This window comes from Aphelocoma coerulescens, chromosome 27 (assembly GCF_041296385.1).
Source record: "Aphelocoma coerulescens isolate FSJ_1873_10779 chromosome 27, UR_Acoe_1.0, whole genome shotgun sequence".
Taxonomy (NCBI): Eukaryota; Metazoa; Chordata; class Aves; order Passeriformes; family Corvidae; genus Aphelocoma; species Aphelocoma coerulescens.
In genome coordinates, this window is record NC_091040.1 from 227868 (window position 1) to 247916 (window position 20049).

Genomic DNA, 20049 nt, shown 5'->3' on the forward strand with positions numbered 1-20049 from the left:
CTCTCATGTCCCACTGGGTTCCTGTCGTGGCACTCCCAGCATGTCCCATCACTTGTCCCCTGATGCTCTGGGTCCCTTGGAGACTGGGCTTGAAAGACTTGCCTCTCTGCAGATGGCTTAAGGCAAAAATTCCTGCTCTTTGATGGATTTGAGTTCATCAGTCATCAGTTTATCTCTTCCCAGTTTAGAGCATGCTGTCTGTTCAAAGGTTGCATTTTTTTTTGAGCTTTTGGGTAATGAGGTGTCCTTGTGTTTAAAAATCATGGAATTATAGAGTGGTTTGTGTTGGAAGGGACCTTTAAAGACCAGATAAGCCCAGTCCCCTTGCACTGTCCCCAGGTACAACATCCACATGTTTTTTGAACATTTCCAGGGATGATGCCTCCATCACTGACCTAGACAGCCTGTTCCAGGACTTGACCATCCTTTCAATGAAGACATTTTCCCTAATATCCAACCTTAACCTTCCCTGGTGCAATTTGAGGCTGTTTCCTCTTATCCTGTCAGAAGGCAATGGGAATGGGAGTGGGGATAGGGATGGGATGGGATGGGATGGGATGGGATGGGATGGGATGGGATGGGATGGGATGGGATGGGATGGGATGGGATGGGATGGGATGGGGATGGGAATGGATGGGATGGGATGAGATAGAAAATGGAATGGAATGGAGTGGAATGGAATAGAATAGAACAGAACAGAACAGAACAGAATAGAATAGAATAGAGTATTTCAGTGTGAAGGGACCTACAATGATCACCTGATCCAACTCCCTGACTCTTTCAGGGCTGTCCAAATCTTTGCATTTTCATTGTAATTATCTGCCAACTTGGCATTCACAACTTTCCTCCCCTGAATATCATTCTGCATCTTACTAGTTGCAGGTAATGTAAATTTTTTGAAATTACCGGTTGCTTTCTCCACTGTGTCCCTGTGAAGGTGTAATGTCTGAGCAGCTCTGGGGGTCACACCATGGGAGACATGCTCAGCATGTCGGTTCGTGTTGCTGACTCACAGCTCACCTGATGCTTTTGCTTTTTAACGAAAGATAAAATTATTTGGTTTAAAATAGCTCCTAGAAGAGATTAAAACCATAGAGCCATCACTTCAGCCTGTGTAGCAGCACTTAAATCATCCAGGGCTGTTCAGCAGGTAAATTAATCCACAGGGAACAGTCCTAAATACCTGATTCAGTGACGAGTTTGCACATAAAACAGCTTTATTGTAAACCAGAGAAAATAATCTTTAAAATGAACACAAATTGTTGATTAGAAAAAGGGGCAGCAGGACTTACTAGCTCTTTTTTTGTTGTTTCATTTAGCAAAAACTTATTTTGACACATAGTTATTTTGTTTTTCCTCAGTTTGATGTGTTAGAAGATGACTGATGTCAGCTGCTGATTTGTTTCTACAAAGACTAATTAGACACATACTGAGATAGGCTTTTAAAATTAATGGATTTTTTTGGATCAATGGAGTTTTTTTCTGTGAATAGACAACATGGCATGCCTTGCCCTGCAAACCCAGACTTTGAAATGGAGATTTTTCTAGATAATAATTTCAAACATATTTCTTAAACAATATGAGGGAGCAAGAGAAGTGTGTGAACAGCTGGTTTCTGTTTTTATCTAATTTTCTTATCCTAAATCATAAATATGTTTACCTGACAGCAAGCCAATGTATAAATGCCAACAAATAAGTACCAGTTCTTAGCAGCTGCATGTGTTGGTTTTACATTTCAAAATATGTTGCAAGCAACTAAATTTTGGAACATTTGATGGGATGCAAAGATATTGAGCCCACTGCCTAGAAAGAAATCCAATACTGGCAAATAAAGCCATAGAAATAGGGGCGAAGGTTGAAGCCATTGTGGAGTCTGTTAGGATGGATAAAGAACAAGTTTCCCAGAGAAGCTGTGGCTGCCCCTGGATCCCTGGCAGTGTCCAAGGCCAGGTTGGATGGGGCTTGGTACACCGTGGGATGGTGGAAGGTTTCCCTGCCCATAGCAGGGTGGGGGCAACTGGATGGTCTGTAAGGTCCCTTCCAACCCAAACCATTCTATGACTCTGTGATACATGCAGATAAGATGTGTGTGTGTTGGGACCTTGTCTCAGGGACTTAAGATTATGACCTTGAATGAACATATTGGGGACTAAAGATGAGAGGAAAGTCAATAGCCCAAAGGGATTTACAGCCAGGGGATAACTACACTGGAATCCAGAAGAGAAAATACAAATGGGGAGAAGATGGGGGTGTTCTGGATCAATTGAGTGTTGTCAGTTCTCAGTGGGAAAGTCAATATAGCACCAATCCTCATCTGTAAAATGAAATAATATAAGGGAAAATGAGTGGATTACAGTTAAAGCTTCATAAAAACTTACTGTCAGTCAAATGAGATAAGGGGTTCAGTTTCTGAACCAAACTAATCTGTGGGAGCTGGTTCAGGCAGGTCAGTGGAGGCTTCTGAATGTCAGACCTTGCAAGACCTTTCAAACTTCTGCAAACATTTCCTGGAAATGGAAAAGTAGAAACTATGATGCCAATTAAAAGACATGAGGAGCCGTGATAATGTTTCCTCCTAAATAATTTCTATTCTTTCTGGAAGGATGTATTTGAATACAATGCAGCACAGAATTTTTAATACTCTTTGTAATTACAAATGGCTTTTAATGGTATGAGCCAAAACATTAGAGCTTAAATGTTCTTTTAGAAGCCTTAAGCAGAAACAGTATCATTAAACTAAAATCCATAATCTCTGATTTATGTGGATGTGGAAAATATGATGAAGATCATTTTTGATTCTTGCATGGCTCAGCTCGGCATTGAGCAGTGTGTGTTCAAGCCATTCTTGCTTTGTTACTCATTTTGTTTATAATTTCTTCCTTCAAGCTACTTTGACAAGTTACTCTGAAAATGTGGAACGTACTAAATATGGAGGGGAAAGCAGTAAGGAACTTGGATCTGGAGGAAACCTGAAACCTTGGCAATCCCAGAAATCCAGCATGGACTCCTGCCTGTACCGTGTGGACGAGAACATGACAGCCTCCACCTACAGCCTCAACAAAATCCCAGAGAGGAACCTGGAGACGGTCCTGTCCCAATCAGTGCAGTCAATTCCTCTTTACCTTATGCCACGGCCAAATTCAGTAGCAGGTAGGAAATTCATGTTTGTGCCTTTAGATCAGAGCCAGACATGGCACATGGATGTCACAGCCCTTCTTGTGTTTCCTTATCCAAGAAGAAATCTCCTTTCTGGAGTCATCGTCCTTAAGAATCATGAAAATTGTCTTTTTGTTTGATTTATTGGTTCTAAATGGAAAATTCCTGTGTGGAAAACCATTTCTGATGGTGTTCAGTGGTTATTTCAGCAGTTCATGATCCCTTTCTTACAAAATTGTACAACAAGATTACAGGGGAATATAATTTAAAAAGAAAGAAACAGATTATTTACTGTCATTACAATGCAAATGTCTTGGGTTTAAGGTGCCAAGACATCATAGCCATTTGTAGTATTTCAAAGGATTCATTGCAAGTAAAATCAAGTGTCTGATGTTCTCTGAAGATCTTAAGAGCTCTGGAGTTAAGAGAGTGGTGGTACCTTCTGTCTACACAGGATTTGCTCTGCGTTCCATCTCTCCTGGTGGACTGTGCCCCAAACATCTCACACCTCACAGCACCTGGCATTTGCTAATGACTTACATTTTTTGTCTTGGCATAAAATCAACATTATTTTCATTTAAATTCATGTCTGCTCTTTGAAACATTTCTAAATGATGCTGTGCCATACCTTATTGGTGTCTTTTACCAGCCTGATGAGTGTCCCCCTGAAGCTGGTAACAGCAGAGCAGAAAAAAGAGATGGGATTAGAAATATTAAAGCTTTGCTGCAAAGCTGCTTGCCTGGAATTACTCCCTGTTCCTTTATTGCCCCATATTTTTTTCTTGCTGGGTAACTTCTCTGGGGTGGAATGTGTTGTCTGTGTGTCTGTGTAGATACATGGAGAAATCCACACTTTGAATTCTGAGTCCTGGCGGACTTCCAGAAGACCCAGAGATTAGTCTGAGAACCCAAAGAGCCTGGGATATTGTCTGTTAAATCAGCATCCCTTGGTGAACCAGGCTGCATTGCATAACTGGATTAGGTTTCCATTTTAATCCCACTTTAGCCAGTCACAGACCTAAAAGCAATGTAGAAATGAGATTTATAGATGGTGAAGTACAAGCACAGAGCATGGAGGTGCAGCACAGACTGAAAACCTGGTATTTCAGACTGGAAAGAGGGGATAGGAAAAAACTGGAAAACTCCACTTGTGTAGCCTGCTTACTTTAGATGACTTCCTTATAAATGACATTGTGTAAACACCCTCCAAAGCAAACAGAGTAGGCTGGGCACCATAAATTTAAATACATGTGTGTTGATTTGTCTTTGGCAGCTGTTGACTTGCTTGGTGCATTTAGAGGCAAGTATTATTTCAAGAGGACACTATCTATCCAGCAAAGTTCAGGAACAACTTTTCCTTCTGGATGTTTATTTTTTGGTAGGGATTTTGCTGCTTTTAAGTACTATGACAGCTAACACAGTTCATGTCCCAGGTATAATCATGGAGGTAACTATGACGAGAATTCAAGATTTGGCTTAACGTTTTATCATCAAATTATCACATATTAGGTCCTATATACTTATGGCACCAGAAAATTCTGGGGTTTGGGTAATGGATTTATATGGGTGGTTTTCCCCAAGCAGTTTAACCTCATTATCTTTGTGCCTGAATGGTGGGAAAGGGAAGACAAGTATAGTTTCAGGGTTGATTTAAGTCTGTCTCAAATGTGACACTGCTCAAAGAGTTAATGCTGAGCTGCCAATTCCATGTCCTTGCTCCAGTGACACACATTGGGTAGCCACTTGATAAACCAGATTAGTTGACTAATCCAGCTGAAATTAACCCATCAGAAAACAGGTGTATTAACTGTAAGCCTCGAGGTCTTCAGTGTGGAGACAAAGTGTAGCTGGGAGTGGAGCAAAAAGCTGCCTTTCCTTTAGTGGTATTCTATGGTATTCCACATTTTAAGGTAATCATGAATTCACAGCTTTGCTAAAACAGGCTCATCTTCTCTTATTTGTTTTCAAATGCAGTTGAATTTGTATACAAACAGTCTGTTCTTGGGAAGCAAAGCATAGCAGCACCTATACCTGATGGCTTTTTTTTCCTCCTTTTTTTCTTTCTAGCTTTTTTTTTTTTAATGTTCTCCCCAGATATCTTCCAAAACAGCACAGAAATATCCTTTTTTTATAGCAGCTTACAAAGTGCAGTCACTGAATGTATCATGTCCCTGCTGTCACTGAGCAGTTTACAACTGGGAGTAGTTCTTACAACCTGTTCTTCCCTGTGAAGCCCTGGCACAGGTTGCCCAGAGCAGCTGTGACTGCCCCATCACTGGAAGTGTCCAAGGCCAGGTTGAACAGGGCTTGGAGCAACCTGGGCTGGTGGGAGGTGTCCCTGCCCATGTCAGGGGGTGGCATTGGATGTGCTTTAAGGTCCTTTCCAACCCAGACTATTCCATGATTCTACAGTTAATCTCATCTTGCTCTTTGTTGCATAACGTAAATACCAAAATGGGATGATAGATTTGGTACAGTACGTCCAGGTCTTGGTAAATCTCTGAGATTCAAGCATTACCACTTAAGTGGCCCTTTTTAGAAGCCCAGCTGTGGGAGCAGTGGGAGCACATCTTGCACACCAGCTCCTCATGGTGAGCAGTGCTGAGTTACTACACAGAGTACAGACATCATCAGGTAATTTTATGGAATTAAGCCCTCCTGGGTTGGAAAGGGCACTGCTGCCTGCCTGGGCAGCCAGCCTGGCAAAGCACAGACTTGGAGTGGGAACTGTGCTGCCTAAGGGAGACCCTTGTCATTGGAGTTGGGCATTCAGATTTTTGAACAAACCCAGATTTCTTACGGAAGTTTGCATTCCATGTACACAACGAATGTCCCATTCTATTTCCATTACCTGTGAAATGAAACATGAAATCTGGTGTTATTCAGACCACATGCATGGTTTATAAGGTCTGTTTAAATATTAATAGAGAATTAAAATGCCCTTATATAGTACCAGCTCTGTTCTTTTTCCTCTTGGAGAATACAAAATAGCAGCAAATATATTATTAGTTGCAAACTTAAATTCTTTATCCACTAGAACAGTGTATTAATGGGATCCCAGAATCCCAGAATGATTTGCATTGAAAAGGACCTTAAAGACCATCCAGTTCCACCCCTCGCCATAGGCTGGGACACCCTCCACTAGACCAGGTTGCTCCAAGTCCTCTCCAACCTGGCCTTGGACACTTCCAAATAGGGCAGCCACAGCTTCTCTGAGCAACCTGTGCCTCCCCACCCTCACAGGGAAGACTTTCTTCCCAGTATCCCATCTAACCCTGCCCTCTGGCAGTTTGAAGCAATTATTGTTGAACCTGAGGGCAGGATTTGCAGAAATGCCTATAAATTTTGTGGGTTTGAGAACACACCCATGGCAGGAGGTTGGAACAAAATGACCTTAGGGTGAGTTGAATCCCTTCACTCAGAGAAGAGGAGCAACACCCTTCCCGTCTTCTCCCCATCTCCCCCAGAGATCCCCTCTGCAGAGTCCACCCCCTACTTAGGTCACCAAATCTCTATTTCAGGTCAGGTTGCTTTGTGTTTGTTGCTCAAATAGTGCATTGACACTGAATTGTCTTCCACTGTTTGCTGTTTCCCTGGGAGAATTGCATCTGCAGTATGCAAATATTATTTCTGAGGAGAAAATTATTCCCTCCGTGGTGTTTTATCTGCAGTCACTGTGTCTCATTATGTAGGATATAGTTCAGGATTTAGGGGAAGCTTTCAACAGTTTAATATTATATTTTTAAGATAAATTGATCTTGCAAAATTTTTGAAGTACCGGGGCATATTCTCAGGAATAAGTGCTTCTGGTTCCTCTGGCCTTAGACCTCTTTAATTATTTCTCAGTTCTAAACCAGGAAGATAAATCTCAGTTCATCAGTCTGAGCTGTGGCAGGGTAGTTGGACTGACAGTTGGGAAAATAACCCATGGCAAAACCTGCAATGGATCTTGCAGTAGACATCGAGTCTCCTCTGTCGCAGCTGTAGAAGATGGTGATGATGATGAAGATGGGAAGGGAGCCTGTCTTTGGGCTGCTGAGAAATATCTCCTCACTTCTTGCAGGACCAAAGTGAATCAGGCCACTGACCATCGTTGTGCTCTTCTCTGGCAGCGAGAAGAGTAAAAAGGAAAACAAGTCCAAGAGAAAAAAGAAAGACACAGTCCACCTCTGCAAAGCATCTGGGGTTGCAGCTGGTGCTCATCTCACAGACAGGATAGAGGTGGAAATGGAGACTCCTTAACTGTTTAAAAGAAAAACCAAAGGTACTGTCAGGATTGCAGTTCTTCTCAGGAAACAGAACAATTATTGTTTTGGAGCAAGCAGACTTGATGGTCTTTCCTTGATTTGAATGAAAGACTGAAGAGCCGTAGAATGGTGTGGGTTGAGAGAGAACTTTAAGGCTGTCTGGTCTATCCCCCTGCCATGGACAGGGACATCTCCAGCGAGACCAGACTGCCCAGAGCCCTGTCCAGCCTGTGTAGGCACTCTCTGGCATGGATGTAGGGATGAAGGCTGGAGCAAGAAGGCCCAGCCTGCCTGACATGGTACCAGGCTCCTGGGTAAGATGGTGGTTCATGTCCCGGCGCTGGGTATCCCTGGGACACTTCGGGTCTGCCTGGGTATGCTGTAGTGACACCTGCTCTTCTTCCCCTGCAGATCCTCTGGCTTAGTGACACTGCAAAATTGGACAGAAATTGCCATGCAAAAGGCACATTTTGGGGGCCAGGAGTGCACCTGAGAGCAATGCTGGGAGTAGGTTGAGGACTCAAAGCTAACAGAAAATAACCCACGTCCCTGCTAAAGGCCCTTCTGTCTAATTGCAGCATCTCATCCTTAATCAGTCCTTCACAGTGAGCATGTAATCAGCTTTGCATGAGTAGAAGAGCATGAAGAATGTCTAAAAACAGACCAGGATGGTTTTTTTCTTCTCCTTCTCCTTCTCCTTCTCCTTCTCCTTCTCCTTCTCCTTCTCCTTCTCCTTCTCCTTCTCCTTCTCCTTCTCCTTCTCCTTCTCCTTCTCCTTCTCCTTCTCCTTCTCCTTCTCCTTCTCCTTCTCCTCCTTCTCCTTCTCCTTCTTCTCCTTCTCCTTCTTCCTCCTGTTTATCTTTTGTCCTCTGTCCATTTCTCTCTTATTCTCTTCCGTAAAATAGAGAATTTAGGCAATTGAAGAACAGCATTACAAGTTGCTGACAAGTTTAAGCCCCTTCTCCCCACCCCAGGTCTCTGAATTTCGCTTATGTTTTGACTGCAACACCATCTTATAAAGGTGTTTACATGGTCATTAAGAATTGTATGAAAAAAGTGTTCCTCTTAGTTTCAAAATGTTCTGCCTTCCAGTTTTGTTGAATTGTTGCATCTTGTGTTGGGTCACAAGGAGGAAGGATCCAAAGTCCGGTGCCCTGAGCAACTCTGAAGAGCTGCATCAAAATATTTAGCCAATTCACAGTAAATCATTAATGTCAGCTTCACAGGCAGTCTTTGGAGAAGTCATTTAATGAATTAGTTCAATTTAAAATAATAATCTTGTTATGGTAATTGACCGAAAACTGAGGAAATAAAAGCAATATTGGATAGAGAGTTCTGGGCAGCCTAGTACTGATTTCTATGGGTAAATGTTTAATGTGAATTTTGGAAATGCTTATCAGAACAACACCAGAGCTGGTAATCTGCAAAGACTTATTTTAAAGTTTTCTGTTTATAATGGGGAAGATGACTTCATGCAATGAAGTTCCTTTGCTTTGTAATAGTCTGTAAATGCCTTGGCTGAAAATGGTCTGAAATGGCAGAACAGTGGGTAAATTCAGATACAAGGAATTCAAATTACTTTTTTAAGCCACATTTTCTCCTCTTTTCCAATCATCACCATGGTGGAAGCTTTGTGGCCAGTGTTAGTTCTTGTGTGCCCCAACTGTGTTGATCAGTGTAGTGATAGCACCTTCAGCAGAGAGCAGTAAATTATTCCTGTTTATTCCAGCATTGTGAAGAAAACTGAATTCTCCCATGAGCAAGTCACATTGGAATAGTAAAGTTATCTTCGTTAGTTCAGATAACATTTTCCTCATTTATTCATGTATTTTTGCTGGGCTGTTGGAAGTTTAGTTTTTCTACCACTAATTCTGCCTTTAGGGACACATAAATGTTAATATCCAAATTAAATACCTCTAAAATAAATGAAGATGAGATTGTGGGCTTCAGCAGAAACTGCACTGGTGAGTTGTCTTTCACCTGTAAGAAATGTTGAGTGTCCCTGTCAGCTTCGCACAAACATGACTGAGTTTGTGATTGGCAGAACTGAGATCAGATACAAGAAACTCCATGTCTCCATTTTCCATATATCTTCTTTTATTTGGGAGCACCAACAGGAGACCAAACCAGAGCAAATGCCAATTCCTAGGGGAAATTGGACTTAGTGCACGTCAGCTCTGCTGTCTCAAGGTAGTTACATCTCCGTGTCTTTTCATTAAGAAACGAAAAATACAATAACCAGAGTATGAAATCCAGAAGCCAGATGTGATGTAGTTCTTTGCTTTCTCATGACAGCCACCAGCTCAGCCCACCTGGAGGATCTGGCTTACCTGGATGAGCAGAGACACACTCCCCTGCGCACATCGCTGCGGATGCCACGGCAGAGCGTGGCCAGCGCCCGGGCACAGCAGGACCTGCGAGGTAGGAGCACAATGGAGCTGCTGGGGCTTCCCAGTCGTGGGGGTGTCTGAGTGGGGAACTCGGACAGCAGCCACTTCATCCATGTCCCTGTGAAAACCAGAATCTCAGAATGGTTTGGGTTGGAAAGGACCCTAAAGACCATCCCGTTCCACTCCCTGCCATAGGCAGGGACACCTTCCACTGGCCCAGTTTGCTCCAAGCCCTGTCCAGCCTGACTTTGGACACTACCAAGGATGGGGCAGCCACAGCTTCTCTGGGCAGCCTGTGCCAGGGCCTCACCACCCTCACAGGGAACAATTCCTTCCCAGTATCTCATCCAACCCTGCCCTCTGGCCATTCCCCCTTGTCCTGTCCCTTCAGGACCTTGTCCAAAGTCCCTCTCCTACTCTCGGAGCCCCTTTAGGCACTGAAAGGCTGCAATAAGGTCATCCCAGAGCCTCCTCTTGTCTCTTCTCCAGGATGAACACCCCCAGCTCTCAGCTGGTCTCCTTGGGCCTAATACTTTGATAAGGTATTAAAAATGAGAAATTCTGTGGAGACTACTACTGTTTTTTCTTATTTTTTCAATCAAGGTCAGGGATTGCAGTTCCCCCTTGCATTCTGCAGTGTGCCAGTGGAGAAGGAGCCCAGGGCAGTGACGGGGCCGCCAGCTCGGCCAGTGCTTGTAGGAATGCTCACAATGCCCATATTCAGGCAGCCTTTTGGCTTCTGAAAAGCCTTTTTAGAGGGGAAATTTTTGTGGTTCTTTGTGGCAAATTCCACAAACAAGACGTTAGCAATGAGAAGAGGAGCCAGGGCTGACATTTTAGTGTTTTGTTTATTCCCAGGCAGCTCCAGCTCGATTTGCTCCATGTCCTCGGGATTTCAGCCCACCCTTCAACTTACATCCCTCTTTTAATCTGAGCTTAGTCTTTGACCACATGCTTAAGTTGTCACTGTGACAGCCCTGAGTCTGCAGCAGATCACCAGGCTAATGCTTCAGCCCCATCATTTGTTGTTGCACAGATGAGTAAATGACCGAGAAAGCTCATTTGGGATATATTTAGGTTGTTTCTGTGCCATGAGACTGGCTTATTCTCCCCTGTGCATAGAAGAGGGGATTCTTTTGGCCATACATGAAACTTTCCTGTTCTCTAGGGGATTTTTTTTTTTGAGCCCACCATCTTAGGGTGAGGAACTGGGGAGCTGGAAGGCACAGGCTGGGTTTTCATCCAAAACGCTTGACCTGGTACAGCCTGGCTGGGCTTTGTACCAAACACATGAGCCCCCCAAAGAGTGGATTTGGGAGCTCTGGATGGCAGTCTGTAATGAAATCCTCCTGGCTGCTGAGGCAGTTCTAGAAGTGCATTAGCAGGCAGTAAGTGAAGAAAGCAAAGTTTGACAGACAAAATTTCCATATGTTCGGAGGCAGCAGCTTGCCAAGGCTGTGTAATTTGCAGTGATTGCATCCAAAACATTCAACTTTATTGTAGGAACAGAATCAAATTGTTTCCCAGACACACTTTTAAAACCTTTATAACACTACATATTTTCCTTCTGCATTTTGTTCTTTTCCCTCCCCTTTTTGTGACAGTTGCATAAGAATAGCAGCAGCGTTTCAACTTTTTTGGAATTTGTTTCTGATCCTAGTTGAGGTGCTGTGCTGTTTTTAAAAAGAGAAGGAGAAGAAGATGTGATAAAGCAAACCATCACTATTTGGAAATATTTTCATGTCATTGCATATGCAAGGAGAGATTCTTCCCTGAAATGCTGCATTTTGCACCTATTGCTGTGAAATTGCATCAATCTGGGCTGTTACAAATAGCAGCTCTTTTTTCCAGCTGGAAATCCTAAACTTGGGTTTAATTTTAATATCCCTAGTCTTGACACTGGGCTGAAAGAGTGAAGACATTCCTGGCCCTGTGCTGGGAGACACGTTACAGCCCACTGTCTGTTCCCAGTGTTCCAAAATCTCAGTGAGAGAGACTAAATGGGAGATTGTTTCTGCTATTTATTGTTAAATCAGTTATTTTAAGCAGGAGAGCAGTAGAGGAATCCCAACACTAAGAGCAAGGATTCATCCCAGTGGCAGGTTTTTAATAGGATGGGGAAGGCAATTTTTGTTTTCCCTATTTTCATCCCTGGGGATTTGAGGCTGTTCAGGTTGCTGTAACCCATGGCACAAGCTGATGGCTGAGATGTACTGTGGGTTTTCTTCTCCAAAAAGCAAATGTCAACAGTGCTGCAGGGTGGGAAGAACCAAGATTTTTGGTTGAGGTTTGGGATGGAGGAGAGGATGGTTCCCACTCCCCCAGTATATTGTTGATCTTTGTATGTAATATGGCAGTGGATTGTTTTCCTTAAGTTGTTTCTATAATTTCGAAGGGATTTTCCTCACGGTATGTGTTTAATACTGTTGCCTTGTGGGCAAGACAGTTTTGGGTGCTTCTTAGAAACACTAAAAAATAGTTTAGCCTTTTTAGGCACAGAGGCCTGGAAAAATAGGAACTGGTTTCATCCCAGTGGATGTAGATGTTTAAGATGACATTTGAAAGAATCACAGAATCATTAAGGTTTGAAATTCATCCTGTAAGTTCATCAAATCCAACCATTCCCCCAGCACTGCTGAGGCTACCACTGACCCATGTCCCCAAGTGCTACATCCACATGGCTTTAAAATCCCTCCAGGGGTGGGGACTCCACCACTGCCCTGGGCCTGTGCCAGGGCTGAATAGCCCTTTAAGTGAAGAAATTTTCCCTACTACCCAAAAGTTGCAGTCTAAAGCAAGTCAAGGAAATAAACTCGGACATTTGCTTAATTTAACATAATACACCCAGATCTGGGTTGCTTGAATTGAAGTTTTCAGCCACAGGAAAGAGCCTGGCTGCATATGGTGGGCAGTGTTTCAGTTCTCTATTTTAATTTGTTGCTTGGGTTCTACAGAATTTGCAGTCTTTCATCAGCACCAGCACAGGTGGTCTGTTGGAGTGGTATTTCTTACTCTTGTTGATAACTTTATGTTGCTTTAAAACATCATTTTTCCTTGTGAAAAGAGAAAATGTTATAATTGCCAAACAGGAACATCCTGACAACAATCTGGTTTAACTTTCTTACTTTAGAAGAATTGAAATAAGTTTGCTTAGATTGAATTAACACTTGTAGGTGCTGAGATTGTTGTGGGCTCATTGGATTGAACAGGTGAACACACGTGTGTGTGTCTACGTTGAACCATCAATCCTGTCTTCCAGGAGGTGCTGTGCAGAGTGCAGCATTCTGCCCAGGGCCTTTAATTGTGGTTGATTTAAGCAAGAAAATTAATTTCTTCAGCCACAATATTTCTCCAGCTCAAGCTACTCACTGTAATATCCTCAACTCTTTTGGTGGAAAATACCGTGGATGAGACAGACGCTTCCACAACAAACCTGTGGGTGATACAGAACTGTGTTTTCTTTTCACCTTTTGCAATGGAAAGATTTCTGTGCAAGATAAAACATCCATTTCCAAACTCTGCTTTCCCCTCTGGCATGGATGTTGATGTTCTCCCCACGTCTCCCTTTCCAGTGCGCTTCGCACCCTACAGACCCCCTGACATCTCCCTGAAGCCGCTGCTCTTCGAGGTGCCCAGCATCACCACTGAGTCCGTATTCGTGGGCCGGGACTGGGTGTTCCACGAGATCGATGCACAGCTGCAGAGCTCCAACACCAGCGTCAACCGCGGGGTGGTGATCGTCGGGAATATTGGCTTCGGGAAAACCGCCATCATCTCCAGGCTGGTCGCGCTCAGCTGCCACGGCACGAGGATGAGGCAGATTGCTTCCGATAGCCCCCACGCCTCTCCGAAACGTAAGGACAGCAGCACGGAGGTCTCCAAAACTCAGAGAGCTTTCACGCCAGCTTTTAGAATGGTCTTGGCTGAAATAACCCCCATTTCTCTTCAGACCCAAGAAATCAGCTTAGTCTTTGTTGTCAAGCAAGGGAAGGACCTGTGAGAAATATGTCATAGAAGCCCTGAATGATTTGGGTTGGAAAGGGCTTTAAAGATTATCTTGTTCCAACCCCCTGCCATAGGCAGGGACACCTTCCACTAGCCCAGGTTGCTCCAAGCCTCATCCAGCCTGGCCTTGGACACTTCCCAGAGATGGGGCAGCCACAGCTTCCCTGGACAATCTGTGCCAGGGCCTCCCCACCCTCACAGGGAACAATTTCTTCCTAATACCTAATCTAAATCTATCCTCCTTCAGATTGAGGCCATTCTCTCTTGTCCTATCACTCCATGCCCTTGTGTAAAGTCCCTCTTCAGCTCTCTTGGAGTCCCTCTAGGTACTGCTACAGGCAGCTTTTATACTGCTCCTGTTCCAAAGCTGCTTTTTAAAGAGTCAGAGTAGTCTGTCTCTGACTTGTCTGGCTTAGAAACATCACAGACTTTCTCTGATTGGGAAGACTCCAATTTTCGAATCATAGAATCACAGAATGGTTTGGGTTTGAAGTGACCTTTAAAGGTCATGCAGTCCAATCCCCCTGCTCATGACATCTCCAGCTGGACCAGGCAGCTGGTATTCTATGACTATGAATCCATGCCAGTGGATTCCCATACGGATTGTTTATCTCATTGAATCACAGTATAAATATTCCATGTGGGTAACGAGCCCATGTAGGCTCAGGACCCAGGATTGCTCTACCTCCTCTGGTCCCATCCAATTCCCATCATTATGTGCTGGCAGGTTTGCAGGTGAAGATGACAACATTTTAAAATCACTCAGCGCTCAGTAAGTGAGTAAGACAGGACTAAAAATACTGAGTTAGGTACCTGAAGGTATCTTTAAGGATGTAGGTCACTTATCTCAGTGAAGCTGTAGTTAAATCTGTTTACTGGAATGCTGTGCTCTTGCCCTGTCGGAAGAGCTGAAATGTCACCAGCGGTTGGCATGTTGAGTAGTGTCACTTGTCAGAGTTAAGTGAACAATGTGTAGTGAAGGGCAGAGCTTGTTTCTATATTTTAACTACAGCTCTGCAGTGCACCAACTGCGAGTGTGTGTCCCCAGTCTGCTTAGGATGATGGTGGACATTAAAGAGATGACTGTGGACTTCTGGACTAAAAGCTGGATTTGTCACACGAGGTGCCCTGCACCCTTCGTGCACAGATGATGAAGATCCTTGGTACCACCTAACACACTGTTTAGTTCACTCTGCTGTGTCCATGAAGTTGAAAGCTGAATGATTCCTCACTGTTAGTTATTAGGATGGAAACCTTCAGAATCAATAATTAATTTGACATGATTTCCTAAAGAGATCACAAGTACTAGTCTAGCTATAGAAGATAGTAATTACTCTGCAAGATCCTTGCAGGTCCCTTCCAATTCAGGATATTCTATGATGCATCTCTGATTTTGTGATAAGTTTCTTTGTCATTTTTTTTCCACATGCTGAAAAAGACTCTATTATGCTTATTAAATCTATGCTAATTAATAAGTGCTAATCGAGTGGTCTGACTCTGCTACGGCAGTTGTGCAGTCAGCGTTATTAAACTGGCTTCAATACAGCTTCATATTTCCAATTCCTGTCTCAGAAAATTAATACAGGTGACAGTGGTGTTATGCTCAGAATCAAGAATGTGCCTCATTCTAACACATTCAGGGTTTAATTATGGAAGCAGCAGTCATCCTCCTCTGTTGTTTGCCATTAAATGGGTCATTGTTTGCATGATTATTTTCAGTCAAGCTCAGGGATGCACTGCAGCAACCCAGTCAGGAGAATCCTCTGCCAGCACAGACTGCACTTCAGAGTGGTGTTGTTCTTAAAATAATTGGTAATTAGACATCACCAAGTGCTGCATGTCGTGGTGTCATTCAAAAATCCTCCATATGAGTACTTAGGAGTGAAAATAAAAATGGTTTGGGAATGTTACCCACAAAGGCCAGGTGGATGAGCTTCTGTAGCAATCTGCTGCTAAAGCCAATTTCTGCTTTGCCAGGCAAAAGAAGGAGATAAAATGCACTAGAACACAGTTAAACTTGCCAGAGGTGATTCCAGAATAATTTATTATTTGCTTGCAAGCCTTTTCCAGATCCTGGTGCTGCTCCTGCTCCTCTCCCCCTGATTAAATTAATGGGCTTCAGATGGCTGTGTTAGCTGGGACTCTTCATTTATTTATGTTAGAAAACAGGCCTGTAATTCAGAAAAATTATCTGTCTGTGCTGAAGGAGGACTTGGAACCAAATTACCCAGTGATTGTTCATAACAAGGGAAGGTCTGTTGGCAGAAGTGCAGAGCAGGAGAGCTCTGCATTCAAATCCACCAAACCTGAAGGCAGAGCCTTCCAGAGTGCCCAGTTCACTCCATTATTGTCATTATTTTAAAGTCGATGTAATTATGGTGGGGAAGATGAATAAGACAAGCTTCAAGGCTTTTTCTTAGTGGTCCTTTCCTGCTTCCAAAAGAAGTTTCTTGAGGAGCCTCTGGCCTGGAAATCCGTGAAATCCCAACCAGAGTATTTGTGGGAAGTATTTTAACTGCCATGCATAGAAAACAGCAGCTGCCTGGTCTATAATAATGCTAGTGCTTGTCCTGTGGCAATTCCTAACCTCTTTCCTTGCACAGATGTGGATGCCAACCGAGAGCTGCCCTTGACCCAGCCACCTTCTGCCCACCCGTCCATCACAAGCGGGAGCTGCCCGGGGACCCCCGAGATGCGCCGGCGCCAGGAGGAGGCCATGCGGAGATTGGCCTCACAGGTACAGAAACACCCAGCTCAGGGCTTTTTGGTCAATGTCAGTTTTAATGGGACTCCTTGGAAGTTCTCCTGCTTGATGTCACTTGGAAAATCCATGTGTTCAAATGCTCACTTGGGGAGCCTCAAGAGAGACTTCTGGAAGGAGTTTTATTACCCAGGAAGGTTATGTCTCTAAAATGAAACTCCCACTACATCAAATACACTTCCCTGTTACTCTGAGGGTTTGTCTTTCCCAGCCATGCTACTTTCTCATTACAAATGTTAGGATATGGCACAATTACTGAAATAATTGTGTCTTTTCTTCAGCACTGAGGACAAAGTTGCCCAGTGTTTGAGCAGTGTTTTGTTTGAAAAGGGCAGGTACTGTACTTGGGGAAGGCACAGGCTGAGTGTTACTGCTGTGTGTGCACTTGGGAATTTATTGGAAAATTCTCCAAAGTAGACCATAGCCTTTGGAGCAATACACAAATTACTTGCTGTTATGGCAGGAGTGGTTTGTATGGAATATATGGAACACTGTCACTTACATACACGAGATTTACACCTTGAATTTTATTGTATTACTGAGATTTAACCCTAATTCTGTGGTGGTGGGAAGGTGCCATTCTATTGCTTTGAAATCCAAGGAGTTTGCTCTTTTGGGAGGATGGGAGCAGTTAATGCTTTCCTGTCACCTGCTCCCACTTCGAAGAGGAAAATAGCGAGAAAAGTCTTTGTTCTAAATTATTACCAGGATGTGTTTTGCTTGGCTTTTTGTGCCAGATACTGTCTTGTCTGTCTGTCCTGTCTGCTTTCCTGCTGCACCCAGATGGCCAGGCAGGGAGCATGTGCTGCGTAAATAAATACTAAGATTTGATACTCTCCTCTTCCACATGGAGTTCTTGAAAGGAATGCAATGCCCAGGTCTGGTTTTGTTCAGGATGCATTAGTCATTGTAGTCCTTGCAAATCTGAAGCTCTGCAGACTACCAGAAAGGACAGTAAAGTGTGCTATCTCTGCTTAAAATACCTCATCTATCACTTCTCCTGAGTGCTTAAGTCATCCCGCAGGGTACGTAATTGATAAATGGATGCAGTTTTAGCTTCAGTTTCCTCCTGGAAAAGGTAAGGAATATGCCTCTTTCAAATGCTGTGTTACATCCAAGACATAGATCACTCACTGAAGCTTTTTGGCATCCCTGATCACTGGAGAAAGAGCTAAAAACAATCCTTACAGCCAAAATTAAAAATAGGTTGTTTTACCTTCGCTGCGGACTCTTTAAGAAAGTGTTTTAAAGTGCTGCTCATCTGTTAGCCAAAATTTTTTTGTAGAAAAAATCCAGTGTGTTGCTGTCAAAACACAACAGCTGAGGCTGGGATGTGTGTTGCCCATGGTGCCTGCAGCAGGATTACCCACTGGGAGCAAGATCGTTAATCTTCCAGTAATCTTCACTACTGTAAATGCAGGCAGAATCCAGAAATAACAGCTTCCAGACGTCAGGCTTTGATGAACGGATCAATGCCAAGGCTGATGAGTTGACCTTAGAGCACTTGGAGTCGCTTCTTGTGCCCAAATTGCTGACACAGCATGTGGAACTTCTGAAAAGCTCTATCGTGTTCAGCAAACAGTTCCTGGGATGACTCAGAGCAGCAGCATGGCTTGATTCAGCATTCGGAGGCCTTGGGTCTGTTCCCAGCATTGCTGTTACCCTTTTTGGGATCCTTGGAGACCAGCATCTCATCTGCCTGACTCCTATTCCCTGGCTAGTAAAGGAAAAGTGATCCCTGCAGATAATGGTCCTTGGATAACTGATGCTGGAAGGAACACGTAACTAGGTGTTAGTGGTTTATTTAGGAAGAGTGGGTGACTTCCAGGTGTGTTGGATGAAGATGTGCATTGAAATAAAGCATATGCTTAAATCCTCACTCAAAGGTTCATTTCCTGCTTTGAAGGGAAATTGTTCTGAAAAAGTAGGGGTTTTTTTGTTTCGTTAATTTTGTAATTAATTTTTTTGAGGTCCACGTTCCTGTTTATTCTTTGTCATAAACAGCAATTTGGTTTATTGCATCAAAACCTTTTCCCAAAGGACTGTGCAGCACATGACAAACAGTGAGTTTGATGGATTATCAAGCCTCAGGAAGAAAAAATAAAATGGTTAAGGATGTTTGTCAAACTCATAGCTGGGAGTCATGTGCGTAGTGCACTCGTAGTAGCCTCCTGGGTAGCACAACTCAGCAATGCCGCTGAGGAATCCTTGCTGTCAAACAGCAGATAAATTTATTTGCTTGGAAAGAGCTGCGCCGTGTGATGTCCTCCTTGATAAAACAAACACTCCCTGTCCCAACGCAGCTGTGGGGTTTGACATCTCTGAGTGACACTGGGGGAAAAAGCATTACTGACCTGGCAACAGAATTGAAAATCCGTTAAAATAACAGCATGGAGCTCTTTGTTTTGCATGCAGTCACCTCCTTCAGAAGCTCGATCAAACATGTCCAACTCTCCTTTGAGGCATCTTGAGAATTTTGAGGCTTTGAAGATGCTGCACTCCTAGCTGAGCAAAACCACCGAGTGGCTAGCAAACAATAGTAAAAATAGTTGGTTCAAATAATTCACCTTCTAAATCTGAATGTCTGATACCCCATTCTCCAACAGGAGTTCCTGGGGACAATTTAGGAAAACCTTCATATAGATAAACTAAAGGCTTTCCAAAGTCTAATTAAAAAAAAAAAAAAAGGAGAAAAAAAGACTGGAATGTCCTTTGGAGCTGAAGGAAGGGGGAGAGGAACAGCATATTCCTGTGTCAGTAGCTGTGGAATAAAAAAAGAGTTGCTGATGGCCTCCTTAACCAGGTTTTGTCCAACTGGCTGAAAGAAAATGAGCCGAAGGAAGGGAAGGACTCTTCGGTCAATCTGGATGGAAAAATATTTCTTGGATGTGTGTTTTATAGTTGTGTTTACACTAAAGTCAGAATTGAAGTACGGAAGAAAGTGTTGACAGTGATGGACAACCACAATTGTCAGGGTTATTTTAGGAGCTAGATGAACCATATGTGAGGAGCTGGATAAAGCTGTGTGCAGATGTTCCACCTCTGCCAGCACTGAGCAGAGCAGGATGTTCTCAGATTGGGCTGAGGTCACTGTGCTGCAGAAATGCAGATCATTACAAAAGCAGATTAATAATACACAAACAGTCTTAGGTAATGGTTGGCACAGGCTCCAGAATGCTGGTGGGAAGCTTGTTGTCCTCTCACCCACTCCCTTCCCTCTGAAAATGTCACTTATCCCAAAATTCAGAAGTTGTGTATCTATGCTGACAGAAATGAAAGGTGAACGAACAGTTGCTTTTCCTCCTCTGGATTACTCAGGGTTGTACTTTTCTGCCTGGTTTTCATACAGTGAATTCTTGGGGGCAAAGGTTGCATTTAGCTCTTAATGTCAGAGATGAACAAATCATTAATTTTAGAACTAAGTAACTGCCAACTGAAAAGCAGCACCTCGACTTGGTCCTGCCATGCTGACATTCCCCCTTTTGCCTGA

The 20049-nt window shown here is 43.4% G+C and overlaps 1 protein-coding gene across 4 annotated transcripts in view; it reads left to right on the forward strand.

The window, feature by feature from the left end:
- The window catches only part of TANC2 (tetratricopeptide repeat, ankyrin repeat and coiled-coil containing 2), a 196517-nt gene that overhangs the window by 120376 nt on the left and 56092 nt on the right, over positions 1-20049 (forward strand). For all 4 annotated transcript variants that reach the window (XM_068996358.1, XM_068996359.1, XM_068996361.1 and 1 more), the window contains 4 exons: positions 2887-3150; positions 9699-9824; positions 13366-13647; positions 16402-16535. In XM_068996358.1, the coding sequence (XP_068852459.1) occupies positions 2887-3150; positions 9699-9824; positions 13366-13647; positions 16402-16535 (806 nt within the window). The remainder of the gene's footprint in view (positions 1-2886; positions 3151-9698; positions 9825-13365; positions 13648-16401; positions 16536-20049) is intronic.